At 48.1% G+C, this 20,815-nt stretch overlaps 1 protein-coding gene across 1 annotated transcript in view; it reads left to right on the top strand.

The window, feature by feature from the left end:
- The window catches only part of COL4A5 (collagen type IV alpha 5 chain), a 1,021,631-nt gene that overhangs the window by 880,721 nt on the left and 120,095 nt on the right, over positions 1–20,815 (top strand). The window contains exons 43-46 of the mRNA XM_069211570.1: positions 7,654–7,726; positions 7,887–7,958; positions 18,358–18,486; positions 18,832–18,930. Of these exons, the coding sequence (XP_069067671.1) occupies positions 7,654–7,726; positions 7,887–7,958; positions 18,358–18,486; positions 18,832–18,930 (373 nt within the window). The remainder of the gene's footprint in view (positions 1–7,653; positions 7,727–7,886; positions 7,959–18,357; positions 18,487–18,831; positions 18,931–20,815) is intronic.

Genomic DNA, 20,815 nt, shown 5'->3' with positions numbered 1-20,815 from the left:
CTGCACCTACTCATCTGCGCTCACTACCAAACCCCCCCAACCTCACTTTTTTTCCCACACCCACTCATCAGTTCCTTCCTTGTCACTGCAGTCGAGGGCCTCACTTTCTTCAAAATTGTCCTTCTTTTCCCCACCCCACGGCTCTTCTCGTTTCCCTGTGCCCACTCCCCAGCTGCACTGTCCACCTTGTGTTTTCCTCACACCCAAACCTTTGTTGCTCTCTGCCCCTCTTCTTGTGGTCTTCATTTTCTTCAAAAATAAAGTTCCATGGCAGCTGCTGTTTGCTACATGGCCACTCCTTTCTCTCAAATGTACTTTTGGACAAATTTCTTAGTACACATACCTCTCCAACATTGACACTCACCATCTTGGAAAAGTAACTTTAAAAAAAAACAAAGGAGAAAAAATGGACAGTATGTCTTGACGCATACGTTTGTATGTATGGTGACTCATGCACATGTATACATGTATACTCCAGCCTTCTTGTTTTTTTGTTTTTTTTTGCTGATGCCACTCTACGTTGGCAAACAAACCTTTGTTGGTATAGCTGATGTGAAACAGCAGTGGCAAAAAATCATTGCCAAAGCCAAGAGTTCTGGTCATACCATTAAAGACACAACCTATTGGCTTTGCTAATGCTTGCTTTAATATACTTTTTTTTTTTTTTTTTAATTAAGAGTTAAATTTGACATTTGCATTTTTTTCTTGAAAGTGGGAGAGAATCTCTCATAAACCCCATGTAGTAAGCTGGGTTCTGGTTACGTTTTGCCTGTTTTTTAATGCAACTTTGACTGAAGTACACTGGGGTCCTGCTACCCAGGTCCCCAGTGCCAGTGATCCTCCCTACAATAAGACTCCTGGTCACTTGATCCCCAAGTGGCCAATCCCTTTAGTACCTCTGTAAGTCCCCAGTGAATCGTACCTCTGGTACCTAGGACCTAAGTGCTAAAGAGGGTCCCTAAGAGCTGCAGCATAACTTGTGCCACTCTAAGGGACCCAGCACCAACTGTATGCATACTACCATTAAAGGCTGCGCAACCCAGGTGCTCCCAAAAGTGAAAACACAACATGGCACACACCCTGTGTGCCAAGTCTCCATTTGTAAGGCATTCCTACAGCAGACCTTACAGCCACAAGGCAGGGCGCATTATATTACATGCATGGGTATATCTGCAAGAGGATGTATGCCTCTGCTATGTCTTTGTCAATACTTAAACATAGTAAGTGTGCAGGGAAGCCATATTAAATACATGTGCTGGACACTGGTCAGTAGGAGTTCCCCAGCTACATGATGGCTTCACTAAAATGAGGGATATTTGGTATCAAAAATCTCATATTAATAAACCCTCATTGATTCCAGTGATAGATTTATTAATACATGCACCCCGAGGGCACCTTATAGGTACCCCCTGAAAATCTACTAACTGCTGGTGGGCTTGCTGACTAGTTCTAGCCAGTCTGCCACCAACAGACGAGATTCTGACATCCAACGGTGGGAGCCTTTGTTCTCTGGTGGTCGGAAACAAAGCCTGCTCTGACAGTGGTGTTACACACCCCCTCCCAACTGCCTTTGGTATGCAGATCCGGCGTTTCTCAGAGGAAGATGCCGACTCCCCTGTCCCTGGGCCCATCTGTCACCTGCACAGGCAGGAAAATTAGCTATGCAGGAGGCATGTTGCTTTTCCAGTCGTGATACACCCCTAGGGTGACCAGCCCGAAACTAAGACAGCCTTAGGAATTTCGCCATCTTAAGTGTGGTGGAATTAGGAATTCAGGGACAGGGTAATGGGGCTGTAGTGGCCCCAAGGGTAAGTAGCCCATTGGCTACTACCCTTCACTCCCCTTAACTTTTGAGTATTTAGGGTATTGAGTATTTAGGGGACCCCCTGATATCAGGACTTTAGATCTTCACTGGAGAAAAAGAAGGAGTGGACAAAGAAACTTGCTGACCCGAGAACCGAAGAGCATGTCTGACTTGGCACCAACCCTACTAACCGGCCTGCTGCACCCGACCCTTGAGGAGCAACTTACCTGTGCTGTTGCTGCAGCATTCAAGAAACCGGTAGAGTTGCCAGTGTTGTGCAAATTGCCTAGAAGAACTCCTTTGGAGCAGAGGAGCTGCTTCCCTGCATCTGCAGGCACCCCAAAAAAGAACTGTGAGGTCCGGGACAGCCAAAAACCCAACATTGGACCTGAGTCGCTTAGCCTGAGCTGAAGTGGCTCCATGATGCCAGCATGGTCCCCAAGCCACCAAAGACAACGCACTCCTTGAGCTCACCCACTGTGTACTTCCTGATGGCGTCTGCAGCCTCTTCTGTAGACCCCACTCTACTGCTAGTGCTCTGGAGAACCCAACTCCTCAGGACACCTCTGCACCCATACACCTCGGACCACCGAAAAGAGAACCAAGGGTGTCCCCATGTCTCCCGACTTCGTGAGACCTGAGTCTATATGTTTTAGAGCAAGAGGGGTCTACCCAATTTACCCTACTAGACCTGGGTAGAAACAAACCATTATCAATAACGCGGTCAATTAGTAGGAAAAGATAATATCTCTAATTCACATTCAATGAGACCATAAATCTATCATTGATAAGGCAATTTAATTGCTCAAAGTTCAATCATTTTTTCATTCATGACTTTTTGAGATCGGCAGTGCTACTCGCTTATAAAGTAGTTACAGGATAGGACCGCCCCGTTTTTCTTTTTTTTTTAAAAACAACATTTTCCAAACGGGATGGGATATTAAGTATCCCCGGCTCTTGGGGTTAGGCTCTCTCCATTAGTCCGGAAGAGGCCCATACCTGAAAGGTGCCGAAATGCGTAGACTGTTTATACACGGAGAGGTTGTAATGAAAATTGAATTTATCATTTAAGGAATTTGTAGTACAGTCCTTTCCCCCCTCTAAACAGGGACCTAAGCAAATATGATTTAGGACTGGGACTAAGTAGACAACCATCTCTGATATGCGGATTCTCGGTTCAGTTTCAATGGAGTACCGCATGGTTTCATGAGCAAAAGGAGAGGATTGTTGGACCATTAATTTACGAGGATTGTTGAACCGTTGATTTATGTGTAATGGTAAATATGTTTGTTTGTATTGTTTAATGTTGACATTATATGTGTGAACTTTTTTGCTGTAAATGAACAAAAAGTGTCTTACCTGTTGGGAATGAAAAAATGATTGAACTATGAGCAATTAAATTGCCTCATCAATGATAGATTTATGGTCTCATTGAATGTGAATTAGAGATATTATCTTTTCCTACTGCCTGTGGCATAGGTAAGTCACCCCTCTAGCAGGCCTTACAGCCCTAAGGCAGGGTGCACTATACCACAGGTGAGGGCATAGGTGCATGAGCACTATGCCCCTACAGTGTCTAAGCAAAACCTTAGACATTGTAAGTGCAGGGTAGCCATAAGAGTATATGGTCTGGGAGTCTGTCAAAAACGAACTCCACAGCTCCATAACGGCTACACTGAATACTGGGAAGTTTGGTACCAAACTTCTCAGAATAATAAACCCACACTGATGCCAGTGTTGGATTTATTAACAAATGCACACAGAGTGCATCTTAGAGATGCCCCCTGTATTTTACCCAATTGTTCAGTGCAGGACTGACTGGTCTGTGCCAGCCTGCCGCTGAGAGACGAGTTTCTGACCCCATGCGGTGAGAGCCTTTGTGCTCTCTGAGGACAGAAACAAAGCCTGCTCTTGGTGGAGGTGCTTCACACCTCCCCCCTGCAGCAACTGTAACACCTAGCAGCGAGCTTCAAAGGCTCAAGCTTTGTGTTACAATGCCCCAGGGCACTCCAGCTAGTGGAGATGCCCGCCCCCTGGACCCAGCCCCCACTTTTGGCGGCAAGTCCAGGAGAGATAATGAGAAAAACAAGGAGGAGTCACTGGCCAGTCAGGACAGCCCCTAAGGTGTCCTGAGCTGAAGTGACTCTGACTTTTGGAAATCCTCTATCTTGTAGAAAAAGGATTCCCCCAATAGGAATAGGGATGTGCCCCCCTTCCCTCAGGGAGGAGGCACAAAGAGGGTGTACCCACCCTCAAGGACAGTAGCCATTGGCTACTGCCCTCCCCGACGTAAACACACCCCTAAATTCAGTATTTAGGGGCTCCCCAGAACCTAGGAAACTAGATTCCTGCAACCTAAGAAGAAGAGGACTGCTAAGCTGAATAACCCTGCAGAGAAGACGGAGACACCAACTGCTTTGGCCCCAGCTCTACCGGCCTGTCTCCCCCCTTCTGAAGAAACTGCTCCAGCGACGCTCTCCCCATGGACCAGCGACCTCTGAATCCTCAGAGGACTGCCCTGCTCTAGAAGGACCAAGAAACTCCCGAGAACAGCGGCCCTGTTCACCCAAGACTGCAACTTTGTTTCCAAAGAAGCAACTTAAAGACAGCTGTGTTTCCCGCCAGAAGCGTGAGACTTGCAACTCTGCACCAGACGCCCCCGGCTCGACTTGTGGAGAAACAACACTTCAGGGAGGACTCCCCGGCGACTACGAGACCGTGAGTAGCCAGAGTTGCCCCCCCTGAGCCCCCACAGCGACGCCTGCAGAGGGAATCCCGAGGCTCCCCCTGACCGCGACTGCCTGACTCCCAGATCCCGACGCCTGGAAAAGACTCTGCACCCGCAGCCCCCAGGACCTGAAAGATCGGAACTCCAGTGCAGGAGTGACCCCCAGGAGGCCCTCTCCCTTGCCAAGGTGGTGGCTACCCGAGGAGCCCCCCCCCTTGCCTGCCTGCATCGCTGAAGAGACCCCTTGGTCTCCCATTGATTTCAACGACAAACCTGATGCGTGTTTGCACTCTGCACCCGGCCGCCCCCGTGCTGCTGAGGGTGTACTTTCTGTGCTAACTTGTGTCCCCCCCAGTGCCCTACAAAACCCCCCTGGTCTGCCCTCCGAAGACGCGGGTACTTACCTGCTGGCAGACTGGAACCGGGGCACCCCCTTCTCCATTAAAGCCTATGTATTTTGGGCACCACTTTGAACTCTGCACCTGACCGGCCCTGAGCTGCTGGTGTGGTAACTTTGGGGTTGCTCTGAACCCCCAACGGTGGGCTACTTTGGACCCAAACTTGAACCCCGTAGGTGGTTTACTTACTCAGCAGTTCCGATCCTTCAGGTGCTGGGGGCTGCGGGTGCAGGGTCTTTTCCAGCCGTCGGGATTTTAGAGTCAGGCAGTCGCGGTCAGGGGAAGCCTCGGGATTCCCTCTGCAGGCTTCGCTGTGGGGGCTCAGGGGGGACAACTTTGGTTACTCACAGTCTCGGAGTCGCCGGAGGGTCCTCCCTGTAGCGTTGTTTCTCCACCAGTCAAGTCGGGGTCGCCGGGTGCAGTGTTGCAAGTCTCACGCTTCTTGCGGGGATTGCAGGGGTCTTTAAATCTGCTCCTCTGAAACAAAGTTGCAGTCTTTTTGGAACAGGGCCGCTGTCCTCGGGAGTTTCTTGTTCCTCTTGAAGCAGGGCAGTCCTCTGAGGATTCAGAGGTCGCTGGTCCTGGGGAAAGCGTTGCTGGAGCAGGTTTCTTTAGAAGGCAGGAGACAGGCCGGTAGGTCTGGGGCCAAAGCAGTTGGTGTCTTCTTTTCTTCTTCTGCAGGGGTCTTTCAGCTCAGCAGTCCTCTTCTTCTTGTAGTTGCAGGAATCTAAATTCTTAGGTTCAGGGGAGCCCTTAAATACTAAATTTAAGGGCGTGTTTAGGTCTGGAGGGTTAGTAGCCAATGGCTACTAGCCCTGAGGGTGGCTACACCCTCTTTGTGCCCCCTCCCTGAGGGGAGGGGGGCACATCCCTATTCCTATTGGGGGAATCCTCCTTCTACAAGATGGAGGATTTCTAAAAGTTAGAGTCACCTCAGCTCAGGACACCTTAGGGGCTGTCCTGACTGGCCAGTGACTCCTCCTTGTTTTTCTCATTATCTCTCCTGGACTTTCCGCCAAAAGTGGGGGCTGTGTCCAGGGGGCGGGCATCTCCACTAGCTGGAGTGCCCTGGGGCATTGTAACACGAAGCTTGAGCCTTTGAAGCTCACTGCTAGGTGTTACAGTTCCTGCAGGGGGGAGGTGTGAAGCACCTCCACCCAGAGCAGGCTTTGTTTCTGTCCTCAGAGAGCACAAAGGCTCTCACCGCATGAAGTCAGAAACTCGTCTCTCAGCAGCAGGCTGGCACAGACCAGTCAGTCCTGCACTGAACAATTGGGTAAAATACTAAGATGCCCTCTGTGTGCATTTTTTAATAAATCCACCACTGGCATCAGTGTGGGTTTATTATTCTGAGAAGTTTGATACTAAACTTCCCAGTATTCAGTGTAGCCATTATGGAGCTGTGGAGTTCGTTTTTGACAGACTCCCAGCCCATATACTCTTATGGCTACCCTGCACTTACAATGTCTAAGGTTTTGCTTAGACACTGTAGGGGCATAGTGGTCATGCACCTATGCCCTCACCTGTGGTATAGTGCACCCTGCCTTAGGGCTGTAAGGCCTGCTAGAGGGGTGACTTACCTATACTACAGGCAGTGTGAGGTTGGCATGGCACCCTGAGGGGTGCCATGTCGACTTAGTCATTTTCTCCCCACCAGCACACTCAAGCTGGCAAGCAGTGTGTCTGTGCTGAGTGAGGGGTCCCTAGGGTGGCATAAGACATGCTGCAGCCCTTAGAGACCTTCCCTGGCATCAGGGCCCTTGGTACCAGGGGTACCAGTTACAAGGGACTTACCTAGGTGCCAGGGTTGTGCCAATTGTGGAAACAATGGTACATTTTAGGTGAAAGAACACTGGTGCTGGGGCCTGGTTAGCAGGGTCCCAGCACACTTCTCAGTCAAGTCAGCATCAGTATCAGGCAAAAAGTGGGGGGTAACTGCAACAGGGAGCCATTTCTTTACAGTTGAGTTTTGAAAACTCTAAGAATTCATATCTCGAAAAGTACTCACCTGCTTCCGGTGATCTTAGTATAAACATTTATATAAAAGTATGTGTTCTTTTTATAAATTGGTGTTGAATTTCTTTATTGAGTGGTGTCTCACTTACTGTATGAGTGTGTTCTTTACATGCTTGACTACCCTCTGAGATGCCTAACTGCTCGCCCCATCTACCACGAAAGAGAGCATTTGGGGTGTCATTTGTGCCTCTGTAATTCCTCTGGGGTTTGCTTGGACTCTTTACACAGTGTACCTCTTTTTGGTCTAATATATAAAAAAGCCAGTTTCCTATACTCCACAGTCCCTTAATTTCCCTCTTTTCTTATCCCTTTCAAACCTAACTGTTCCCGTGCCATAGCCCTTACCCAAATTCTTTGATACTTACCTGTACCTTTACCAATAATTTCATGTTAATATAGAGTAATAAAAACAAGAGAACAAGAAACAAGTGACAAACGTTATAATAAAATATAACATGTTTGTTCTCTTGTTTTTATTTCACCAAGGAAAAAGGGTTCTACATTTGCTTTTTCCCTCTGTTCCACATACTGTACATTTATTTGTGTTATCATGCAGTTGGTTGATTTTTCTGCAGTGACTTAAGGAATTTCAGCTCTGGGTTCATGATTATCTCACAACATGTGAATGCAAGGATTTTTTCTTCAAACATGTCCTTGAACATGTGTTCAATTTGTGTTGATATTAATGGATAGGATATTGTGTTTAGGGTGAAGATGGCCGACCAGGGCTGAATGGAATGAAAGGCGATCCTGGTGTTCCTGGAGTTCCTGGATTTCCAGGTAGACAAGTTTGATATCATTACCACGTATACAAATACCAGCCAGTGCCAGATATGAAAAAGTAGTATAGAGCTTTCGTAATACTGTAATTGTAGACATGGCATGCATTTTGTCAACATCAAAATAATTCAGGTTGCTGTTTTTCTGTTACATCTTTCAGGTATGAAAGGACCCTCTGGCCCTCCAGGTATCCCTGGTACAAGAGGTGATCCTGGCCCCCCTGGTTTACAAGGTAAGAAAGACCTTTGTAAATCCTCTTTGAATTGTTCTGACATCTATGCATTCTGTTGAAATGTATGTGAGCTTGAGTAATTTTTAAGTTCATTTTGTTGTAAAGACCCAAAGCCAGATTCAATTTTGAGCGTGTTAAGTTAGACTGTCTACCTGTGGCTCCTATGTTGCATGTCATTACCTTTCACGTAACTCGTGAAAGTGTAAAATCATCCAAACAATGAACTGATAAAACACCTAAGGGGACATAAGTCTGATACGAGTTCCCTGATATTTATCTTTCAAGGTCAGAGAGTGAAGGCATAAAGTAAACATGTAGTCTGAATTTCCGTACTTTTGGCACAGTAGTTATTAATAGTTATGTGTTGAGCTAAGTGAAAAGTCCCTAATGTCGGGTAAAGGTCAATCTTCAACCCTTTAAAACCCTTTAAAAACCCCAAAAGTGACCATTGACTCAGAGACGTCTTTGCCCCAAGGGGGCCTGCCAGACTGTCAGACTGCCATACTGCCACAGAACCTATTTCTATGCTGAGAGCTGATACTGAGCCAATACTGAAAGGAAAGGAGTTGGGCCAAGCTGATGTGTGTTTTCTTGTTAAGGGAAGACCCTCTCATGGTGAAAGCCTTACAACCATAGGTTCTCTGCTGTGAACAAGTATTCAGTCTGCTGAATTCCAAGAAAGTCCAGAGGCAAGTTATCTACTTCTTGTTCTCATAGTGTAGCCCAAAAAAGTAGTCTTTAGGGTGTTAGGTTGTCAAGGACAGAAATGTTCATATTATTGTTTCAGTTAGTGGCTTGCATTGCTGTTTTTTTAATTATATTCTGTGGGGTTATTACTCATGCACTAAGCATCATGATGAGACTGTTGAAATAAACTTGTTTGAATATACAGGCCCTTATTATGAGTTTGCGGTTTTCCCTGAAGACCGCCAAAGCCACGGGCGCCAGGAGACCGCCAGTGCTGGCAGTCTTCCGCCCACCATATTATGAGTACTGCTGGATTTCCACTACACTTTGGGTGGAAATCCATCAATAGTCACGAGCAGTAATGTGGCATGGCGGTGTCCTGATGGCAGCAGCGCTGCCGGAGGTAGAAGTGTCCCTTCCCGTTCCCTGCCGTACGACCCCCTCCTGGACCATGTAAGTTGATCGTCCGACAGGGGAGGGGGGTGTTGTGTGTGAGTTATCTGTGTGTGTACATGAATGTGTGAATGCGTGGTTGTATGCGTGTATGTGTGCTGAGGTGAATGCGAGTATTGATGCGTGTGAGTGAATGCGTATATGTAAGTGTAGGTGAATGAGTGTATGCGTGGTGTGTGTGGGTGTCTGTGTGCGTGTGCATGTATGCGGGGAGGGGGTTGCTCTGCTTGGTGGGAGGATTGTGCTTGGGGGTGGGGGAGTCGTCTACCGGTGACAAGGAAGAAATTCAATTTCACCAGTAGCCTTTCTGGCAGAATTTTCATGGCAGTGCTACAGCCGCAGAAACCCTGGTGGAAAGGTAGCTCCTAAAACCGCCGGCGGTCTTCTGTGGACTGCCGAGAGTCTCTGGCCCAGCGTCTCCGACCGCCATGGCGGTATGAGTGGAGATGTGGTGGGGTGGCGGGTTGGCAGAGGCCAACCTGCCACACTCATAATGTGGCGGTCTTCACCACCAGCCTGTTGGTGGTGAGACCGCCACCTTTGCCCTGGCAGTCAGGAGACCGCCAGGGTCATAATGACCCCCTCAGTATCTTTTCTTAGTGCAGTACTTTTGTGTGACATTCAAAAGAGCAAAACTGTGTGAATTACCACTGTTCCTGACCCTTCTGGGTGCCTGTTAGTAACACCGAAAACACAGACACCACACTGACTACTATACCTTTTATAACTTTCTTATTTGTATTTTTGCAGCATGAATCTTTTCTAGATTCACATGATGTGTATTATTTCACTATCTAGTGGTTCAGTCTGGAACTTTTTGTATATAGTAGTTCTTTTTTTCTTTTCTCTTTTTTGTTGTTGTTGCTGGATGAAGGAAATTGGCTCTTTATATAGTGGACCAAAACGAGGTACTGTGTAAAGAATCCAGCCAAACTCCAATTGACTGACAGAGGCAAAAATGACACTCTTATCAGAGGGTATTGCTAAGGATTTATTGTACACACAAAGGCAGTAAGTTACACAAGTTCAGTGAAGAAATCGGACACCAATTTATAAAATGACACAGACTGTTATATGAATTTAGATACCAAGATCATCGGATTCGGGTAAGTACTTTTCGAGATATGAATTTTTAAAGGTTTCAAAAGTTCACAGTGCAATTTCTGGAACAGTAAATTTATCCTATGGGTGAAAACAAATACTGCATCCGGGCACTTGTCAGCAACTTATGGGACTCTCCTCCTGGACTCAAGTTTAATATGGGGCAAGGTCCAAGGCAGCACCAACAGATCACTTTGGGAGGCACTTGGGGCTTCTGGGTGCAGATTTGCTTTTCAGCATCAGGTGCCCTAATTTTTTCCAATGGGAAAAGGTATATAGACTGCATTTGGGAACTTAGCAATGACTTACAGGACTGTTCTTCTGGACTTAAGGTGAATATGGGACAAGGTCAAAGACATCATCAACAGGGCACTTCAGGAGTGTAGGAAAATGGCTCTGTGTTGCAGTTAACCCCCCCCCCCCACACACACACACACTTTTTGCCTGGTATTGATGCTGACTTGACTGAGATGTGTGCTGGGACCATGCTTACCAGGCCCCAGGACCAGTGTTCTTTCACTAAAAATGTACCATTGTTTCCACAATTGGCACACCCCTGGCATAAAGATAAGTCCCTTGTAAACATTACCAGTAGTACCAAGGACCTGTGACCAGGGAATGTCCCTAAGGGCTGCAACATGTGTTGTGCCATCCTAAGGGACACCTCACCTAACACATGTACACTGCCATTGCAGATTGTGTGTGTTGGTAGGGCGAAAAAGGTAAAGTCGACATGGCATCCCCCTCAGGATGCCAGACACATTGAATACTGCCTGTGGCATAGGTAAGTCATCCCTCTAGCAGGCCTTAAAGCCCTAAGGCAGGGTGCACTGTACCACAGGTGAGGGCATAGCTGCATGAGCCATATGCCCCCCCAGTGTCCAAGTCCATTCTTAGACATTGTAAGTACAGTATGGCCATATTCAGTATATGGTATGGGAGTTTGTCAAAAGAACTCCACAGCTCCATAATGTCTACACTGAATACTGGGAAGTTTGGTATCAAACCTTTCAGAATAATAAACCCACACTGATGCCAGTGTTGGATTTATTAAAAAATGGGCATCTTACAGAAGCCCCCTGTATTTTACCCAATCCTTCAGTGCAGGACTGACTGGTCTGTGCCAGCCTGCTGCTGAGAGACGAGTTTCTGACCCCCTGGGGCGAGAGCCTTTGTGCTCTCTGGGGCCAGAAACAAAGCCTCCACTAGGTAGAGGTGCTTCACACCGCCCCTCTGCAGGAACTGTAACACCTAGCAGTGAGCCTCAAAGGCTCAGGCTTTGTGTTACAATGCCCCAGGGCACTCCAGCTGGTGGAGATGCCCGCCCCCCCGGACACAGCCCCCACTTTTGACGGCAAGTCCGGAGGAGATAATGAGAAAAACCAGGAGGAGTCACCCTCCAGCCAGGATAGCCCCTAGGATGTCTTGAGCTGAGGTGACCCCTGTCTTAGAAAATCCTCCATCTTGCTTTGGAGGATTTCCCCCCAATAGGATGAGGGATGTGCCCCCTCCCCACAGGGAGGAGGCACAAGGAGGGTGTAGCCACCTTCAAAGACAGTAGCCATTGGCTACTGCCCTCCAGCACTAAACACACCCCTAAATTGAGTACTTATGGGTGACCCTGAACCCACGAAAACAGATTCCGGCAACCTGAAACAAGAAGTACAGCTGACCTGAAAGCCCTGCAGAGACAACGGAGACAACAACTGACTTGGCCCCAGCCCTACTGGCCTATCTCCAGACTCAGAGAACCTGCACAGCGAAGCATCCAGCGGGATCAGCGACCTTTGAGGACTTAGACGGCTGACCTGCACCTAAAGGACCAAGAAACTCCTGTGGACAGCGGCTCTGTCCAAAACTACAACAAAGAAACCTTCTTTAAAGAGACTCCAGCCGCACTCCGGAAGCGTGAGTCTCCACACTCTGCACCTGACGCCTCTGGATCGTTTCCAGAAGAACCAACACCACAGAGAGGACCCCAAGGTGACTCTAACATTGTGGACACCCTGAGACGACCTCCCTGCACCCCCACAGCAACACCTGCAGAGAGGATCCAGAGGCTCCCCCTGACCGTGACTGCCCGGTAACAAAGGAACCCAACGTCTGGAAGAAGCACTGCACCCGCAGCCCCCAGGACCGAGAGGAACCAACTACTGGTGCAGGAGTGACCAGCAGGCGGCCCTCACCCTAGTCCAGTTGGTGGCTGGTCCGAGAAGCCCCCCCCGTGCCCTGCCTGCATCGCCCAGGTCTCTCCATTGATTCCTATCTACAACCCTAATTTGCACACTGCACCTGGCCACCACTGTGCTACTGAGGGTGTATTTTGTGTGCCTGTTTGGGACCCCCTCAGTGCTCTACAAAACCCCCTTGGTCTGCTCCCCAAGGACGCAGGTAATTACCTGCTAGCAGACTGTAACCGGAGCACCCCTGTTTTCCATAGGCGCCTATGCTATTTGGGCCCTACTTTGACCTCTGCACCTTACCGGCCCTGTATTGCTGGTGCTGTGTTTGGGGTTGACCTAAACCCCCAACAGTGGGCTGCCTATGCCCAGGAGACTGAATTTGTAAGTGCTTTACTTACCTGAGAAACTAACCAATACTTACCTCCCCCAGGAACTGTTGTTTTTTGCAGTGTCCACTTTTAAAATAGCTTATTGCCATTTTTGCCAAAACTGTGTACATTACTGTTTTAATTAAAAGTTCCATACTTATCTGTGTGAAGTACCTTACAATTTATTTACTTACCTAAATTCTGAATCTTGTGGTTCTAAAATAAATTAAGAAAACACTACCCTTTGATAAGCCTAACTGCTCGACCACACTACTGCAAATAGAGCATTAGTATTATCTGTTATTGCCACTATCAACCTCAAAGGGGAACCATTGGACTCTGTGCACACTATCCCTCACTTTGAGATAGTACATACAGAGCCAACTTCCTACAGGGAGGCACTGGGGCGTCTGGGTGCAGATGTGCCTTTCAGCATCAGGTGCCCTAACGTTATCCAATGGGAAAAGGTATGTATACTGCATTTGGGAACTTACCAATGACTTACAGGACTGTTCTTCTGGAGTTAAGGTAGTATGGGGCAAGGTCCAAGGCAGCACCAATAGATTACTTCGGGAGGCACTGGGGCATCTGGGTGCAGAGGTAATTTACAGCATTGGGTGTTCCATTCATTTTAATGGGAAACAGTCTGGTCATAAAGAGGCTGCAAGCTGGGACTGGAGGGCCAGTCCAGGCAAACCCACAGTGGGGCTCAGTCTTTGAGATGCTCTGGCACATAGGGACAACATTGGTCCACTTCTTCTCGGGCTGTGGGGCTTGGGTGCAGTGGTGCGTTTAGCTGTCGGTTCATGCTGTAGGAGACACTTGCAGTTGAGAGGGCATGCACAAAGAGCCTGCAGGTGGCAACTGGAAGTCCAGTCTGGGCAAACCCAAGGGTGGGTTCAGCCTTTGAGCATCTCAGCACCCCATTGCCACCATTAGCTCTGTCGGACTCTGGCTGTGAGGCACTGGTGCAGAGGTACTTTGAGGTGTCCAGTGGAGCCAGTCGAAGGCTCACTGTTTGTTTTGATTCAGTAGAAAAAGGTCAAACAGGACAGCTGAGCCACTCTTGATGTGGGTCTCACTGTCCCTGAAGTCCCTCAATTTACAGATCAGTCTTCCCCGGCTTTGGTGTCCGGGGTGGACACATAAAGCCTTGGTTGCTGCAGCGGTCCGGTACCCCAGGTATTGTACTGTGAGGCTTCAGTCTGTCCTGTGCCCCCACACTTGGAGGGAGAATGAATCTGACCTGTGGGAGCACAGTGACCTCTTCCTGGGTGGCTGCAGCATTGGTAGCCCCATTAAGTGGCAGGATGGTGAATCGGACCTTGCTTCTTTGGTACCTGTCGCTGCAGGGGAATAGTTCCTCTACTCTAAGGAAATTCTCAGGTGATTTGTGAAGGACTACCAGCCCTCTGGATTTCTTGGTGTCGGCACAGTGGCAGGATGAGTCGTTTTCTCCACGATTGTCGAGGCTGTAGGCAGGGTTTTCGACAAGTCAGTTGTTGCTTCTCTTTTCTCGTGTCAGCACTCTTCTTTATCCACTCCTTCTTTGTGTCCATCGACTCAGAGGTCCTTGCATCAGAGGTGCCACTTACATACTGTATTTAGGGGGTTTACAGTGAGTTACAAGTAGTAGCCAATTGGCTACTTACCTTTTTCAAAGGCGGCAGCCCATTGAGGCTTTCTGTCTTTGGAAGGCTAATCAGCAGGTCATGCTGTGGGGGGGGGGGTGTTACACCCTCTTCCCACACAGGCTTTTCTTATGGGCCTCATGAGAGCAGAAGGCTCTAACCGTAGGGGTCCAGAGCAGTGTCTCGGGTGGCAGGCTGTCAGAAAGTGGTCATAGAGCACACCAGAGGCTGGTAGGATTTCAGGGAGCACCCCTAAGGTGCCCTCTGGGTGCATGTATTGGTAAATCCACCACTGGCATCAGTGTGGGTTCACCAATATGAAATGTTTGATACCAAACATCCCTATCTTCATTGAAGCCATCATTTACCGGAGGATCTTGTATTGACCATTGTCCAGCTCATGCATTTCAAATAGCTTCTCTGGTCACTTACTATGTCTGAGAATTGACAAAATCATAGCAGGGGCATATCTGTTCATGCAGATATGCCCTCACAGGTAATATAATGCACACCGCCTTGGGCTGTAAGGCCTGCTGTTGAGGTGGCGTACATATATTGCATGCAGTGTTAAGGGGCAATGCACACAGGCTGGATGCCATGTCATGTTTTCACCTTTGTCTGTACCAAGACACGCAGCCTGCAATGCAGTCTGTCATGTGCTTGGTGAGGGGTCCCTCAGGGTGGCACAATTCGTACTACAGCTGTTAGGGACCCTCTTTAGTATGTCAGGCCCTAAGGACCAGGGGTGCCATTTACCAGGGACTTACAGAGGATGCTAAAGGATTTGCAGTAGGACAGTTTTGGGAGAAAGAACACTGGCACTGGGGACCTGGTTGGCAGGGACCCAGTGCACTTCAGTAAAATTTGCATCAACTTCCAGACAAAAGGTGTGTGGGAGGGTACTGCATCAAAAACCCCGTTCCCTCCACTGTGGGTTTTGGAAACCAAGGTGCTCTTTCAAATTTTTACTTACAGGTATTTGCTGACTCTGTTTAGTCAATAATATCGTGATGGCCAATGCCTGATATAGATTATCCATTTGAATTAAATAGCTGAATGCATTTTGTAGGAAGTTGGCTCTGTATATACTATCTCAAAGTAAGAGATAGTGTGCAGAGTCCGAGGATTCCTCTTAGAGGTAAGATAGTGGCAAAATTAGATCATTTTAATTCTCTATTTTGTGGTAGTGTGGTCGAGCAGTAGGCTTATCAGAGGGTAGTGTTAAACATTTGTTGTACACACACAGGCAATAAATGAGGATCACACTCATAGACTTAACTCCATGCCAATATATTTTATATAGAAAAATATATTTTCTTAATTTATTTTTAGAACCACAAGTTCAAGATTTGAAGTAAATACATAAAATGCAAGGTACTCCACATACGTAAGTTAGGAACTTTGAATTAGAGCAATAACATATACAGTTTTAGTTAAAATGGCAATAAGCTATTTTAAAAGTAGACAGTGCAAAAATCAACAGTTCCTGGGGGAGGTAAGTTTTGGTTGGATTGTGAGGTAAGTAAGACACTTACAAGTCTCAGTTCCTGGGCATAGGCAGCCCACCGTTGGGGATTCAAGGCAACCCCAAAGTAACCACACCAGCAGCTCAGGGCCGGTCAGGTCCAGAGGTCAAAGAGGTGCCTAAAACATATAGGCGCCTATGGATAATAGGGGTGTTCCGGTTCCAGTCTGCCGGCTGGTAAGTACCCACGTCTTTAGGGGGCAGACCAGGGGGGTTTTGTAGAGCACTGAGGGGGACACAAGTAGGCACACAAAACACACCCTCAGCGGCACAGGGGCGGCCGGGTGCAGTGTGCAAAGCAGGCGTCGGGTTTTATATTGGTTTCAATGGAGGGACCCGGGGGTCACTCTAGCAGTGCAGGCAGGGCACAGGGGGGCTTCTCGGGCCAGCCACCACCTGGGCTAGGCAGAGGGTCACCTGGGGGTCACTCCTGCACTGAGATTCGGTTCCTTCTGGTCCTGGGGGCTGTGGGTCGAGTGCTTGGTCCAGGCATCAGGTCCCTTGTTACAGGCAGTCGCGGTCAGGGGGAGCCGCTGGATTCTCTCTGCAGGCATCGCTGTGGGATCCAAGGGGGTCATCTCAGACTGCTCACGGGGTCGCAGTCGCCGGGAAGTCCTCCCTGTGGTGCTGGTTCTCTGGATCTCGAGCAGGGGGCGTTGGGTGCAGAGTGTGAGTTCTCACGCTTCCGGCGGGAAGAGTGAGGTCTTTGAAGTTGTAGAAAAGTTGCAAGTTTGTTTCTGGTTGTTGAGCAGAGCCGCTGCTCACAGGAGTTTCTTGGTCCTGGGATTCAGGGCAGTCCTCTAAGGCTTCAGAGGTCGCTGGTCCCTGTTGGATGCGTCGCTAGTTGCAGGTTTTCGAGTCAGGAGACAGGCCGGTAGGGCTGGGGCCAAAGCAGTTGTTATCATCAGTCGTCTCTGCAGGCTTGTAGGTCAGCAGTCCTTCTTTTTAGTTCATGTTGCAGGAATCTCATTTCCTGGGTTCTGGGTCACCCCTAAATACTGAATTTAGGGGTGTGTTTAAGTCAGGAGGGCAGTAGCCAATGGGTACTGTCCTGGAGGGTGGCTACACCCTCTTTGTGCCTCCTCTCTGAGGGGAGGGGGGCACATCCATAGTCCTATTGGGGGAATCCTCCAAAACCAAGATGGAGGATTTCCAAAGGCAGGGGTCATCTCAGCTCAGGGCACCTTAGGGGCTGTCCTGACTGGTGGGTGACTCCTCCTTGTTTTTCTCATTATCTCCTCTGATCTTGCCGCGAACAGTGGGGGCTGGGTCCAGGGGGCAGGCATCTCCACTAGCTGGAGTGCTCTGGGGCATTGTAACACGAAGCCTGAGCCTTTGAAGCTCACTGCTAGATGTTACAGTTCCTGCAGGGGGGAGGTGTGAAGCACCTCCACCCAGAGCAGGCTTTGTTTCTGGCCTCAGAGAGCACAAAGGCCCTCACCCCATGGGGTCAGAAACTCGTCTCTCAGCAGCAGGACTGACACAAACCAGTCAGTACTGCACTGAAGGATTGGGTAAAATACAGAGGGCATCTCTAAGATGCCCCCTGAGTGCATTCTTTAATAAATCCAACACTGGCATCAGTGTGGGTTTATTATTCTGAGAAGTTTGATCCCAAACTTCCCAGTATTTAGTGTAGCCATTATGGAGCTGTGGAATTCGTTTTGACAAACTCCCAGACCATATACTTAATATGGCCACAATGTACCTACAATGTCTAAGAATAGACTTAAGCACTGTAGGAGCAAATTGCTCATGCAGCTATGCCCTCACCTGTGGTATAGTGCACCCTGCCTTAGGGCTGTAAGGCCTGCTAGAGGGGTGACTTACCTATGCCACAGGCAGTATTTTGTGGGCATGGCATCCTGAGGGGGATGCCTTGTCGACTTTGCCTTTTTCTCCCCACCAACACACACAATCTACAATGGCAGTGTGCATGTGTTAGGTGAGAGGTCCCTAAGGGTGGAACAACATATGCTGCAGCCCTTAGGGACCTTCCCTGGTCACAGGGCCCTTGGTACCACTGGTACATTTTACAAGGGACTTATCTGTGTGCCAGGGGTGTGACAATTTTGGAAACAGTGGTACATTTTAAGTGAAAGAACACTGGTGCGGGGGCCTGGTTAGCAGGATCCCAGCACACTTCTCAGTCAAGTCTGCATCATTATCAGGCAAAAAGTGGGGGGTAACTGCAACAGGGAGCCATTTTCCTACACATTTATAGAGTGGAGCAAAACTGAGTTCTTCTAAAATCTATTTGGGAAGCATCCCCTTAGTTTGGTGGTATTGCCCTAATATAATTTTCATATAACTATGTTTTGTGCAACTCATACTTCTTGACTTTATGGGTACTGTTCCTTTTCTTCTATCATCATGGAAGATAGTTCTGGTATTTACTGTGCGCTCACAGCCCTCTGATTAACTCTAAATGTTTTTATTTGCTTGTGACAGGTTTTCCCGGTTTACCAGGTCCAAAAGGTGAATTCCGTGAAATAAAAGGACTACCAGGTTTACCTGGCCCACCAGGTAGGCCAGGATCGACAGGTCCTCCTGGGCCGCCCGGCCCTCAAGGTTTACCAGGTAACTATACATTTGTGTTGAGTTTAGATGTGATAATGTTTGAGCAAATACTCATATTCAGTATATATTAAGTAGGGGGTCGTAAGTATTTTCTCCATCCAGGTTTTGCTCACTGCTAACCTTATTTTTAGCTAAAAGAGTCACTTTGGGGCCCATTTCTAGCTTTAACTGATACAATATTGATAGTATTTATTTATATTTATATTTACATTTATTGGTAGAGGAGTGATGAGTAGTATATACAAGGCTGGTGCTCTGACTCTCTTTTCTCAGCACTTTTATCAGGTCCCCTCTCGCACATACTTTGTGCATATGTTTAAATTGGGTCAAACCTTTTATTTCTAGGACCAGTTGGACAACCTGGCGATCCTGGGAGAGATGGACTTCCTGGGTTTGAAGGCCCATTGGGACGGAAAGGAGACCGGGGGCCATCAGGTCAACCAGGTAAGATATGCAGTCTGGATCAAGTGTTGCATCCAAGTCAGAAAGAAAATGTGATGAAAATGAACAGACGTCAAATAGGTGTAGCCAGGGTTAGCAATCACTACCACAGGTGAGCTCTTCAGTATGCCTGGCACTATTATTGATATCTCAGGAGTCATAATTCAGCATGATGAACAGAAAGTAAATGTGGCTGCACGACCCAGTTCCATCTCTGTGATTTTATTGTTTGCTCCTCCACCAGCATGTAAGAAGTAAATGTTTGACTGCTGAGGGGCAAAGTGGTAGGGAGCACCTTGTGATGCTGTCTGCTGTCAAAGGGTACATGATGTCAGTTCTCCTATCCCTGGTACTTTGGCAAATCAACACTGATATGGGAACGTTTTCAGAATTGAAAAAGATTTATCTTTAGGCATACTTGGTTGTGTGTTTCTCAATAGGACTTAAGTTTGAAATGAGAACCTAAATGATTCTACTGCACACGAAGACCGCTTACTTTTTGACTTAAAACAGAAAGTGAAAATGTCCTCATTCATCTTGGTTACGAGAGTCAGTTTGCCTGATGTGCATCATATTAAAAAAAGAAACATATAGAAATAAACTCTATGGCCCTCATCACAACCCTGGCGGTCTTGGACCACCAGGGTTGTTGTGGCGGATTTCACCACCAGCAAGCTGGCGGTAAAATCCACAGTATTACGACCACGGCGAAAGCGCCGCGGTCGCACCGCCGGGACCGGCGGTTTACCGCCACTTCAGTCCCGGCGGTTTTAATCCGCCAGGGCAGCACTGCTTGCAGCGCTGCCCAGGGGATTACGAGTCCCCCTACCGCCAGCCTTTTCCTGGTGGTTGGAACTGCCAGGAAAAGGCTGGCGGGTACGGGGAGTCGCGGGGCCCCTGGGGGCCCCTGCCCTGCCCGTGCCACTGGCATGGGCAGTGCAGGGGCCCCCGCCACAGCCCCGTGCAGCTATTCACTGTCTGCTATGCAGACAGTGAAAAGCGCGACGGGTGCAACTGCACCCGTCGCACAGCCGCAACACCACTCCTGGTTGCGGCCGTAATTCCCGCCGGCCCAGCGGGGATCTCAAAATGACCCCGCCAAGGTCGTAATAAGGGCCTATATGTAAAATAATGCAAAGAGCAGAGCTGAGACTCAGTTTCATACCTTAGAACACTAGGTGTTAATAAGAGAGGCAAACCGGGACGTGCCACCGTCCGAAGGGGGGAAAAAACAAGCAGGCTGAATACGGTGCGCTTATTGACTAAGGATCAATATCAAAGAGTGTTGTGCAAAGGGTGCACTTAGTAGCAGAGGGGTCAGTCACAATAGATTGGAACCTTCAAGATGGAGTATTAAGAAGGATCAGGTGGGTAGTGGGATGAAAGTTACACATTAATCTGATGTAGGAATTTAGTTAGGTAGGGGACACATAAAGCAAAGTATGCAGAAATGGATGGGTCATGAGATGCAGTGTGAAAGAGGAGATGCTTGAAAGAAACCAGGAAAGCTTAACTGAAAATATGATGAATATGATGGTATAGGAGCATAAGATATATTCTGATGGATACTTCTAAAATGTCCTCATCATTACAATACTATCCAGGCTCCAGACTGGGTCTAAAGTGTTCTCATAGCAGCACTCCTGTGGCTACTAGGTGGCATTGTGTGCCTCCATGTTGTCCTTTGTTTCACCTTGAAGTGACATAGTGGAATAAAACACCCACCTCTGTGAGGCAACGTCAGTTACTTTCTTTCCACACCTTTGTATAATACCCTGGAGCTCTGCTCCCTTTCAACGCTTGACTAATGTCAGTGTGCAAGTGAACAATGTCCCCATCAATAACTACAGTGTTCAAAACAAGCCATGACTGTCTGAAGCATACGTTG

The sequence above is a fragment of the Pleurodeles waltl genome, chromosome 2_1, assembly GCF_031143425.1.
Source record: "Pleurodeles waltl isolate 20211129_DDA chromosome 2_1, aPleWal1.hap1.20221129, whole genome shotgun sequence".
NCBI lineage: Eukaryota > Metazoa > Chordata > Amphibia > Caudata > Salamandridae > Pleurodeles > Pleurodeles waltl.
This window is presented reverse-complemented; position numbering and strand designations above follow the sequence as displayed.